Raw genomic sequence first — 11,954 nt, 5'->3', positions numbered from 1 at the left:
TTGACCGTCGTTACTTAGAATGCTGCTTTCTTCCGAGACGCACCCTCCGTCAGCTTCGTATATATACGATAATCACCTTTGACCGCAAATCAATTTACGTTGGTTCACCAGGATATTGAATATTTTGAGATTGGTATTGAGAGGAGTATACTAAGGGAGGTTTTGAATTGCGTAGCGAACGCTATATACACTATAGGAGAGTATGATGAAACTTGGACTACCCGTATTATCCAAGTTTGGAGCAAATTTGCCCTTCTTTTGGACTAGAACGCAGAAGTTGAATATTTCGACACGTCTGTTGAAAGGGGTTAACGGTACGAAGGGAGAGGGATTTGGAAAAGAGACGAAGAAGGGACATTTAGAGAGTGAATTAGAAGGGAATCCCGAGTTTCATAGGTTGGCTGAAGAATACCATGCCCATGATCATCTCCATTTGAAAGATTCTGAAACAGAAAAACCTAATACTCTCAATTTGGGGACTATGGCGACGAGGGTTGGTCAGCATGCTCATTTCCATGCTCACAGTCATGTGAATCCCTTACTTGTACTGAGCAAAGAAGAGTTTCGGAAAAATCCAGGGGTGCGGATCACTTGGATTGGGCTTGCTAGTAATGTTGGACTTGCAGTTGGTAAATTTGTTGGTGGTGTTGTGTTCAATTCTCAGGCGTTAATAGCCGATGCTGTTCATGCTCTGAGCGATTTGGTGTCAGACTTTTTGACACTTTTCTCTGTGTCGTTGGCCTCACGGAAGCCCACAAAGGACTATCCTTACGGTTATGGGAAAATCGAGACAGTAGGTTCGCTGGCAGTGTCCTCGATTCTAACGATGGCAGGTATATCAATTGGATGGTCATCGCTCTGTGCAATTTTAGGGCCTTTCGTTCCTCATGCTATATTGGAGGTATTTACTGCCCACTCTCATTTACATAGCCACACGCAGGATATTACCAATATAAACGCTGCTTGGATTGCAGGAGGTTCAATAATATTAAAGGAATGGATTTTTCGTGCAACCAAGAAGGTAGCAACACAAACCAACTCTAATGTACTAATGGCAAATGCGTGGCACCATAGAGTGGATTCTTTGACATCCCTAGTTGCCCTAGTGACGATTTCTTCTGCTTATTTCTTTAACATGCAATCTCTAGATGCAGTTGGGGGTCTCCTAGTTTCTGCCCTTGTTGTTAATGCCGGATACAAGGGTATGAAAATATCAGTTAAAGAACTAGTCGATCATTCATTACCACCAACGGACGCCAAATACTTGGAACTGCAGCAAATTACTACACAGACATTGAATCAGATGCTCTCAAATAATAACGCTAAACGACCATATAGTCTGAAGGAGCTCGTTGTGCTAATGTCTGGTCCAAACGTTCATTCCCAAATGGTCATTGAAGCTCCTCTTCAAAGGTGGGGAAATGTATTATCGACAAGCGAATTCGAATTAGTTACCGACCATGTGCGTTCAGTGTTGTACGATAAGATTCCAAATCTAAAGAAAGTTCATATTGAATTTACTGAAGAAAAGAGTGAAAATAAATTACAACAGCAACAAAAAGGCTCTCCAACACATGACCCCTCCGTAGAACACAAACATAGTGATCACTGTGATGGCCACAGCAACTCACATTCAGGCTGTAGTCACATCCATAAGCACTAAAATCTCTTCATGAACTCGGCATACCTGATACGAGAACAAGCTCTATGTATATAGTAAGTACTAGTACTATCATCAGTAAAGCCATAATACAATTACTACAGTTGGACATGTGTTTCCAAACCCACAGCTATCCAATCCCCCCCCCCCCCCCCCTATTGAAACGTAAAAAAGGGTACACAAATGCATTGAGCTTGCTATACTGTACAAAGACGGAGCCACCCCCCATAAGACGTTTATTACCTATTTACAACCCACAGCCCAATCGTTCAAACCATTCTTGTTTCTGGCAATCTCAAATGCGTAAAATTGGATTCTAACGGCAAAACAAGTAGTAAACTGACCGTACTCCTTAGTACTATCAGTTCTCAACAACGTACCAAAGTTGAAGTCATCGATTTTCTTCTCAAATAATGCAATAAACTTCCGCCATCTCTCCTTGGCTTCTTTCGTTTTGAGTTCGGCCTCATCAAACTTGGTCAATCTATCTAAATCTGTATATTCTGGAAAATGGCTCTTAAAAGCCTCATAAATTTCATCGTCATATTGCGTTAAACGTAATTTCGACCCTGGAATCTTATTGATCAAACTCCAATAGGTCTCCGCTTGCTCAACAGCAACAACAGCAAATTGCTTTTCGATATCTTCCAAATTATCAGCAGTTTCAGCATTGAATGCGGACATAGTGAACAATTAAAATACGGTCTTTCTCCCGGATATCTTGGTCCTATTGAAATGAGATGACTTGCATCAAATCGTTGATTAAATTTGAAAAAAAATTTTGAAGTCTGGAAACGTTTAAACACCCAATCACCAGTGCACCATTTTAGTTTGGGTTGTAAAACAAAACTAACTATTAAATTGGTTAGTTAAACAACGCTGTATAGCATAAGTTTAGCATTTGGCCTATTCTTATGCTGGTTTTAAGAAACACGGTAAATTGTGGTTTGAGATTGAGGCGCATTACGAGGGCAAGCGTATTAAATATGCCAACAGCTTGTATTGTTATAATAGCAGATGAGGTTCTCAACAGCAAGATTACAGATACCAACTGTAGGTTCTTTGCGAAGTACTGCTATCGGTCAGGAATATCATTGAAGGAAATAGTCACAATTGGAGACAGCAAAGAACAGATCATAGAGACTTTAAAAAGGGTTCGGAATAATTATGATCTAATAGTTACTTCAGGTGGGATAGGGCCTACGCATGACGATATAACATACGAGTCAATAGCGGAGAGTTTTGGTCTACCAGTGAAGCTTAATCTAGAGTGTCAAGAGCGTATGAGGAGATTATCGAACCCTGAGTCTCTTCATTCTGGGGAAGCACTAAAAGATTATTATCGTATGGCGACTCTGCCATTTGGAGATAATGTTCACAATTACTATGTTTTTGATAATCTATGGGTTCCAGTGTGTTCTATTAATAAGCAGGTTTATATATTGCCTGGGATACCGCAATTATTTGAGCGACTTGTGGAGGCTATGACGGCAGTGTGGAAAGAAACTTATAATATAGATCTCGAAGGGGGTAGTTCTTTCAAACGTTATTTCGTTAAGACGGCACGCAGAGAGTCTGCGATATCATCTTACTTACGTGCAATTCAGGAGGAGGCATACAAAGTGTGTCCAGATATAAACATTGGTTCATACCCACATTATGGAATGGGGTTTAATACTGTTAGTATTTCTGGAAGTCAGAAGGACGATGAATTTTTGAGGTCGCTCGCCGCTAGAACGGCTAAGTCCCTTGATGGGACAGAGATCTCAGAAGAAGAAGAAAGTAAGTATTCGGAAACTAGAGCTGCGGCTGAGTAAGTTATATCCATTTGTTACTACATAATAGCTTATTATTTTAAGGGGCAAAGTGAAGCCCGGCCTTCCGCTTTGCCTTTTAGAAAAAAATACTGGAGAATATGAGGGAGTGGAGGAGACTACAATTATGCTGGAGATTACTCCTCGTCACTCCCATCCTCATCGTCAGTGTCCACAGGCTTAGGCGTGCCCTTGTCAGAAGACAACCATTCTAAGTAACGTAAGCGACGACGTTCGGCCTGTGCCTTCTTTTCATTTCTTGTCATTCTCTTCTTTCTCCTTTTAACCTTAATGTTGGCCGGTGAATCGTCATCCTCAGGCTTGGCAACGTTCAAACCCACAGCATTGGCGTTACCGCCATCTTCAAACTTAGTCTGATCAACATGCTGTACCCCTTTTTGGATCATAGTACCATTTTCTATTACCCATTGTTCAGGGCACAAGGCGCCAACAAACTCAGTGCTGTGCGAGATCATGACTACACCACCAGCCCATTCACGGATTGCAATTGCTAGTGCACCTAAAGAATCTCTATCTAAATAATTTGTAGGCTCATCAAGAACCAATAAATGCGGATTATTCCACATAGCACCTGCAATAACGACCTTGACTAACTGTCCCCCTGATAGAGACCCAAGAGGCGTATGATTTGCTATTTCAGCATCCAGTCCAACATCATCAAAATGCTTTGTGATCACGCTAGGTACCAACTCACGATAACCCAAGCCTTCTCTAGAAGCTTCATGATCATCGAACTTCTGCACCAATTTCTCAAAGCCATGTGTCAGAAGAACTTCCTTAGGAACCCAAGAATTGTACTTGGGTTTCCACCACTTCCACTTAATTTCATATTGGAATGACTTCTTTAGCTTTTGTCTTCCGACAATGGCTTCAATGTGTCTCTTGCCTCTGCCATCACCCACATCTATTTCTGTTTCCATCATAAGTCTTTCCTCATCTGATGAAATTTTTCTTGATTCCTTCAACAAGACCTCACGGTCATCTCCGAACCTATATCTCCATTGTAGATATTGATTAGCGGTCTTTTCATGATGCTCATTAACATGTTGTAAAGCATGTTGGGCAATATATCCAATACGCAAGTTCGGGTGCTTTTCAACCTTCCCAGATGAGGGAACTAACTCACCAGTCAATAACTTAATTAAAGTTGACTTACCAGCCCCATTAGGACCAATAATAGCGACACGAGATGACAAGGAAAGGGAACATGAAACGTTAGCTAGAGAGGGCTTATCAGAACCTTGATAGGAGAACGTTACATCGGTCATTTTGGCAACCGCTCTAGTATTAGATTTAACACCTGTCAAGATACCAGGAGAAGGGAAGTGCATTTGAGCATTTGAATCAGTCAAGGTGTAGTAGGATTTAGCCTCTGGCTTCTGTTGAACAAATGATTCTAGATTACCTTTATAGTATACCAACTTTTTGTTCTCATAGTGAATAATATCAGTGCAAACATGGTCCAAGAAACCTGTATCGTGAGAAACAATCAATGATGTGATGTTTGACTGCTGCAACAAATATGCTTCTAACCACCTCACGTTGGCAACGTCTAAATGATTAGTTGGTTCATCTAACAATAATATGTCGGCTTTTTGCAACATGGCCTTCGTCAACTGCAACTTCATTTTCCAACCTCCAGATAATGAACTTACGGGTTTAGATATTCTGGATTCATCAAATCCAACGGACTCCAAGGCTGATACAATATCTCTACGAGAGGCATGTTTCAATACATCATCCGCTGCTAAGAAGGAAACTATATCCAATTCATCATCCTCTCCTTGCGAACTAGTTTCTACAAAACAAGTCTTTAATTTGTCTGGAGAAGGAAACCCCTCTAGTTGGCCATTAGAAATCGATCTCATCAATGTCGATTTACCAGCCCCGTTTCTACCGCACAGACCATAGCGGTGACCTTTTAGTAGCCTTAAGGTGGTTTTGTTTAACAGCATTCGGGATCCGTAGGCAAGAGAGAAATCGGTATTCACAATTTCTATACCCTCATCCTTATCACTGTTTTCAACTTCTTGGTGAAACATTAGCCTCAATTCGTGGATAAAGCTAGACTGGATGCTCTCCTTGTTTTCTTCACCGAAAACCTTCACAAGTAGCCCCTCCAACCTCTTCCAATCATTAACATTTGCTAGACCAGTCAATACGGAAGTAAGGTAATCAATTTCTGGAGCAGAGATATCCTTTTGATGATCTAACTTAACCACCGCATCCTTAAAAAATTTCTCACCCTGTTGCAGCGTAATTCTACCAGGGAAACTGTCTCTATGCTGAGTATCATTTTCGCCCAAGACGGCAAGAGCCTTCTCTGCTAGTTCACGGACTTCTGGTTCTGAAGCCGTTTCAAAAACCTTTTTTACTCCTGGAAGGAGTTGAGGAATAAAGCTTTCTATCTCAATACGGTTATTCACCAATCTGGTCAGATTCTCGATTACTATAACAGTCTGACGCAACTGTTCCTGGGATGAAGAAGACAAACTTAAAGATCTATTTAAAATGGGACAGAGAATGGCCAAAGCAGGTTCCGTGACCTCGGCAACAAAAGTAACGCTGGATAATGATTTCACACTTTCAGGGACCAGCTTCGGATCCTGCAGAGTATTCGAAATTATCTTGTAACGAGGTTGTAAGTCAAGGTTATCTAGAACGGAGATGAACTCCAGCAATGAACTAGAACCCTGCTTCGCCAGTTCCGGCTTGAAATCAGTGGCGATATCCGTCAATACTGGAATAGAATCCTTAAATGTTAATTCGAGCATATCGTTTGGCGCATCCTCTCTGATGTTGTCTACCAGTTGCAAAGCAGCCAACTTAGATTGCCATCTCGCACCTGAGCTCAAGTAGTTCAGTACAGCAGGCAACAAAACAGTAGTCCAGGCTTCCAAAGAGAACGCAGCGTACAGTTGTGACACAGCATTTTGTGCTGCCAATCTCACCGTGGTATCCTTCTCAGCCAGACCATCAAGCGCCAACGCTACCAGCGGCAACAAATAGCACTCCTGGCACCCACTGCCTGCAAACATAGATGCGAGCTTGCTAATCAATAGCATCACAGACTCACGGAGAATACTTGGAGTCTTCGGTTTTATTAATTTCGACATCACTTCAACCAAATCCCAGTTCTCAATGTCCCTAGCAGATGCCCCTTCCTTATTGAACTCCTCGACTAACGCATCGATAGTTTTCTTTGCATCGCCTATCGTATGCGCCATTTTCAACGCTTCCCAGTGTTTCGATACCGGTGACACAGCCAACTCGGCCAGGCTATTGTTTAGCGTTGTTAATGATGTGGTTGACCGAGAAGGGGTCGGACAAGAAGACCCATCGGGGCTATTCAAATTGGAAGCGTCACGCCTCTTGTTAGGAGTTCCCTGGTATCCTTGGTTCCCCTGGTATCCTTGATAACCACCCTGGTAGTTATACCCATAATGCGCGCCACTCGGCGCATATGAAGTCCCTTGATTCCAATTCTTACGCCCTTGATCCTGCTTCAGCTGTCCAAAAGGCCCACTATCGGTTTTGGCATAATACCCTCCAAATGATGAAGGAACAAGGTTAGGATCCGGTCCTTGCTGCTCAATAAATCTATCGAGAGACTGAAACTTCTTGGGCGCCATCTTTATATCTATATTGCAATCTAGAAGGATCCCAAACTCACACAAACAAACAGCAGCAACAGATACCCTTTTTACTCAAACCAACACTAACAATAAGAATTAATATTTTATACTTTTCAACTCATCTCCACTGAAAAAAAAAAATTTCACCAAAGTGCACCGTCTTTAATTGCTTTTTCTGCAATCCATGGATAGAACAGAAACCCACTACGTTTGTAGAAACCCATCCAACAGATGCCTTGCCACTGCTGCTGCTGCTGGCAGCAGCAGCAGCAACACCCCGACTCCCACCTGTCTCCCTTCTTTTCCAGAACCCCTGCCCTAGCATTTCCCTCCCGCTTGGCAGAACGCCTGTAATGCCGCACCTCCTACCTCTCCGGAACAACCTCTTGTCCATATCTGTCCCTCACGACCTCTCCGCCCCCGTGCTGTGCGCCAATCTGCCGTCGACAGACCACCAATCTGCTTCAGCAGCGAAGCTACTGAAGCTCTTCTCCTGCACCAGACGCAGTCGTGCAAACGATCACCGTATAAACCTGTGCATATATGCTCGCAAGACCGTTGTCCCGGGTTCCCCCACGCCAATTTGGCGATCTGGCACTACACTGCATCCAATAATGGGTGTTCCACGATGGCCCTTCGAGTAGCCCTATATTGCAGAGTCGAGTATGGGAAACGCGTCAGTGGAATTTCGCGTATGTGACGCGTCATTAGCCTTATGGCCAGGTGAAAGAACGGTAGTTCAAGACCATGGGAATATATAGGGAAGGTTATAAGTGTAAATAGAAGATTATTAGCGGACAGCGGTAGAACTAGAAGAGATCTTAGATTGATATTTTGCGAAAGTTTTCTCGTTGGAAGGACAGGCATCATTTTCTGAAAGGGTTTTTGGTGGTTCGAGTTGGTTTAGATTGGCTAATTTCTTTTTTGTTGGTAATAGGAATAATTCTAAGTCTTGTTCTCTGGATATATATATATATATATATATATATATATATATGTGCTTGTGGGTCACTAGAAAGAGGTTGGGGAACTAGGCAGTGAACGGTTAAACAGGAGAGCGTTAGAGATATTTGGATTTAGGTTGGAATTGAGGGCGTTTTTTGTTGGGTTAGATAAATGGAAGAGATGAGTGGAAACCAGCAGGAGGCGTACATTGAGATGTCTGTGAAGATACTGTACACGGTGGATAATGAGTCGAATTCGTTCCTTACTAGGAGTAAACAAGATTTGCCGGTACGCGTTGAGATGGTGCCATCTAATTCTTCGCCTTCGAAGTGTGCATTTAGGATTGGTGTTGTGGAGGTGGTACATGTGCTCAACGAGGTGTACAAGAGTTCGCCGGAGTTGTTTCCGCCAGATGGGAGTGGGGGTTCAATGATGACCAACAGTGATTACAATGTTTATTTTAAAGATGTTGTGGAGGCGGACGAGCCGTTTGTAAGCTTGGGGTTGCTGTCGAGGCTACGAAGTGGTGGAGGAGGTGGCGGAGCGGAGACGGAGGGTGGCGGAGGAGGAACGAACGGCGGTATGGATGATGGGAGCAATGGGACTGGAGACCGTGTAGAGGACGTACCGCTTGTTATAGGGCGTATATGTACGAATTTTACGTCTTTGCTTACGCGATCCAGTTCAGCTGCATCAGCCAAGGCGAGGAAAACTCCAGAGGAAACATTAGAGGTGAAGATGCGATTCTCTAAGGTGATCACAAGGTCGAATTCACGAAGATCCAGCATAAGTAAACCATATCCAGCAAAAAGAATAAATTCAAACATGGCGGTGGTGGGTAGTAATACCACGATGTCGAAAAAGATGACAGCGGGCACACCCGCTGGTGTCGCGTGTGCGACTGGCAAGTACAGGAAACGTGATACAAACCCAATGCCGGCACCCAAGGCGTTTAGAACGCAGTCGCTGCCCATCTGGGATCACCCTAAAGCCAGCGGGATACGTGGAGGAACAATCGCTCACAAAATCTACATGGCAGATAGGAACAAAGAGCAACTCTCGAATCAACAATTTCTGCAGCAGTCCGGGGTTATACAGGATCGGAAACCAACCTACCAGGTCACCTCATTGCAACATGACACAACGGTATCTAAGTTCAAGGTTGATGATTCAATCAGCAAGAGGTTTGATTTTATGAACAAGCCGAAATCCAAGAAGGGGCTCCAGAGTAAGTCAATATCAGTGCAAGCATCTTCCTCGTCCGGTGCTTCCGCCAATGGCAGTTTGAGCAGCTCTAAAAAGACTACTAGTAAAGCAACAATTAAGGCGCAGACATCAAGACGCAATAGTGAATCTACAAATGTCACAATTGATGGGAATTCTACTGTAGTTGGGTCTTCATCGCTTACAGTGTTAAATTCAAAGTTGGACCATGCGTCCAAGGAGTTCAGAATTCTAAGCGGGGAGTCCAACCTGCAAGACTATTTATCACAGCAGCAGAGTAAGGGTAATGAACTTTTCGAGCTAGAAGCACAAAATGACAGTCCATCGATAAATCAAAACAACAAGGAAAATGTCCCACCGGCTACTGGTTCTTTAACATCCCACCAGTTGCTTACCAGCGATCTCGATGCCTTTTTTAACTTGGACTTGGAAAACATGAAGCACTCAGAGGATGAATGGTTCCAAGGGTTATTTGCTACGCCAAGAGATGTCAACACATGCAACACAATCCCCATTGAAGATGAAAATGAAAATGATAACGAGCGTGAACATGAGTTAGTGCAAGCAGAAATCGTGCAGCATGAAACTAGCGGTGGTACAGCTGGCTCCTCAGCTATCAGGAAAACTGCAGCAGCAGCAGTTCTGGCAAACGAATCCATCAGCGACACAGATCGCACATCCCCAATAGACACACTATCAATGCCTCTCTTGGACCTAGAACCTAGGTTCAACCAACCCTCGAAATTCGTCAGTTGCGCCGATCAATTGAAAAGATTGCCACTGCTCATCAAGGGCAAAAATAATATACAGGGGAACAACACACCCGCTGATGAAGACATCGGAGATGAAGGCATTGAGGATATAAGCTCAATGGAAGTAAGCGGCGCCGCACTCCGCGTGCCAGAAACTACGCCAGGTACAAACCCCGCCACAGCTGCGGACACCGTTCCAAACAGCACCGCCGCCTGTGGTAGCAAACGCTCGTCCTCTGATGATGTAACTTCTGACTATGACGACGATGAAGAGAACTTGGAATCAATGAAAAAACGTAGAACCATGCCCTCGTCCCCCACATCCATGTTTTTGTCTTACAAAGAAGATTCAGCTAAAGAGGTTTACGACGATCCCCCAGATACCAGCTACGTGGCGGCAGATGAGTTTGCGATGGTTAAGATACCGAATAACCATAACTCTACCCCATCAACATATAGAATCTAATGATGTTAATCATATTACGAAAAAGAAAACGTCTATAGCTCCCCTGGCAGCTAAAACTGGGTCTAACGCACTCGAAAGAGATTATATTGCATATATAATAGATACTTAGCATATAAAGCTTCTCCAATGGAACAACGGTGTACTATTATTACATAAAACCTTCCTTCTGTCTTTTGATTCTCTGAGGTGGTGCAAGGGTGATTTCGTGATCTTATGTGATAGACCTTTAAATTGTCAAGTACAAGGCTGACGATAACAAGAAAAACAAAGAGCAGAACCAACGTGGCTATTTACAACTGCCAATTGTGCGCTGGATTAACTCACCACAGACTCATCAACACTTTGGTGTTTCCGTATAAGTAGAAAGGTTTTTCAGGAAGGTCAGATTATCTGGATTGTTGTATCCGAAGTCAGTTGGGTAATGTCTGTATTTGTTGCTTTCCTGCTGGGTCCTGTTCTTGCGGTATATCTGGTAGTGTATCTGTTTTCCAATACACCTAGACAAGCGTATCCTGAGGAGTTAGTGTATTATACGACATCAGCAAAGAGCAAATTGAAAAGTGGTAAATTGAAATATGTGATGGAGGATGGGGAAGGAAGTGAAGATATTGAGTTGTCTGTTGTTGTGCCAAGTTATAATGAGACTGGTAGGATTTCGGTGATGTTAACGGAGGCGGTTGAGTATTTGGAAGAGAGTTTTCCTGATAAGTGGGAGATTTTAATTGTTGATGATGGTTCACAGGATGATACCAGTGAGTACTGTTTAAAATTAGCGAAGCAGAAGTTTAAATTGAAACCAGACCAATTGAAGGTGGTTAAATTCAGTGAGAACAGGGGTAAGGGAGGGGCAGTGAGGCATGGGATGTTACATATTAGAGGCAAGTATGGGTTGTTTGCAGACGCGGATGGTGCTAGTAAATTCAGCGATGTTGAAAAGTTGTTAGACGCAATGAAAGAGACGGGTAATAAAAATGGTTCAATAGCCATAGGATCGAGATCACACATGCTTAATACAGATGCTGTTGTTAAGCGGTCGTTTATAAGAAACATTATGATGTATGGGTTGCATATGCTGGTTTACATATTTGGCATAAGGTCGATAGGTGATACTCAATGTGGCTTTAAATTATTTGATAGAAATGCTGTACGACAAATCTTCCCCTACTTACATACAGAAGGCTGGATATTTGACGTTGAAATCCTCATCTTAGCGTTGCGAAAAAATATTGTAATCCATGAGATTCCCATATCCTGGCACGAAGTTGGAGGTTCTAAAATGGTTTTGACAAGGGACAGTATTAAAATGGCCAAAGATTTGGTTGTTATCAGATTGGCATACATTTTCGGCATCTATGGTGACAAGATAGCGTGCTAAAGTTAATAGCAAGTATATATAACGCATATTTCCACATAAAAACTTGACCTCAGTTAATCTAT

At 42.9% G+C, this 11,954-nt stretch overlaps 6 protein-coding genes across 6 annotated transcripts; 4 read left to right on the top strand and 2 right to left on the bottom strand.

The window, feature by feature from the left end:
• Positions 1 to 202: 202 nt before the first annotated feature.
• Positions 203 to 1,663, top strand: MMT2 (Mmt2p; the record flags this gene model as incomplete). The annotated part of the gene is made up of 1 exon (XM_003644688.1): positions 203 to 1,663. One exon carries the CDS (start codon positions 203 to 205, stop codon positions 1,661 to 1,663), a length of 1,461 nt encoding a protein of 486 aa, XP_003644736.1.
• A 240-nt stretch (positions 1,664 to 1,903) lies between these two features.
• Positions 1,904 to 2,344, bottom strand: CHP1 (ribosome-associated Tef1p biogenesis chaperone CHP1; the record flags this gene model as incomplete). The annotated part of the gene is made up of 1 exon (XM_003644687.1): positions 1,904 to 2,344. The coding sequence occupies one exon, from the start codon at positions 2,342 to 2,344 to the stop codon at positions 1,904 to 1,906; it is 441 nt and encodes a 146-aa protein (XP_003644735.1).
• Positions 2,345 to 2,574: 230 nt separating this feature from the next.
• FPY1 (flavin adenine dinucleotide pyrophosphatase) lies at positions 2,575 to 3,477 on the top strand (the record flags this gene model as incomplete). The annotated part of the gene is made up of 1 exon (XM_003644686.1): positions 2,575 to 3,477. One exon carries the CDS (start codon positions 2,575 to 2,577, stop codon positions 3,475 to 3,477), a length of 903 nt encoding a protein of 300 aa, XP_003644734.1.
• Positions 3,478 to 3,611: 134 nt separating this feature from the next.
• On the bottom strand, positions 3,612 to 7,127 carry NEW1 (New1p; the record flags this gene model as incomplete). The annotated part of the gene is made up of 1 exon (XM_003644685.1): positions 3,612 to 7,127. One exon carries the CDS (start codon positions 7,125 to 7,127, stop codon positions 3,612 to 3,614), a length of 3,516 nt encoding a protein of 1,171 aa, XP_003644733.1.
• Positions 7,128 to 8,246: 1,119 nt separating this feature from the next.
• SPT21 (Spt21p) lies at positions 8,247 to 10,517 on the top strand (the record flags this gene model as incomplete). The annotated part of the gene is made up of 1 exon (XM_003644684.1): positions 8,247 to 10,517. The coding sequence occupies one exon, from the start codon at positions 8,247 to 8,249 to the stop codon at positions 10,515 to 10,517; it is 2,271 nt and encodes a 756-aa protein (XP_003644732.1).
• Positions 10,518 to 10,938: 421 nt separating this feature from the next.
• ALG5 (dolichyl-phosphate beta-glucosyltransferase) lies at positions 10,939 to 11,892 on the top strand (the record flags this gene model as incomplete). Its single annotated transcript, XM_003644683.1, has 1 exon — positions 10,939 to 11,892. One exon carries the CDS (start codon positions 10,939 to 10,941, stop codon positions 11,890 to 11,892), a length of 954 nt encoding a protein of 317 aa, XP_003644731.1.
• Positions 11,893 to 11,954: the final 62 nt, after the last annotated feature.

Source organism: Eremothecium cymbalariae, chromosome 2, assembly GCF_000235365.1.
Source record: "Eremothecium cymbalariae DBVPG#7215 chromosome 2, complete sequence".
Taxonomy (NCBI): domain Eukaryota; kingdom Fungi; phylum Ascomycota; class Saccharomycetes; order Saccharomycetales; family Saccharomycetaceae; genus Eremothecium; species Eremothecium cymbalariae.
This window is presented reverse-complemented; position numbering and strand designations above follow the sequence as displayed.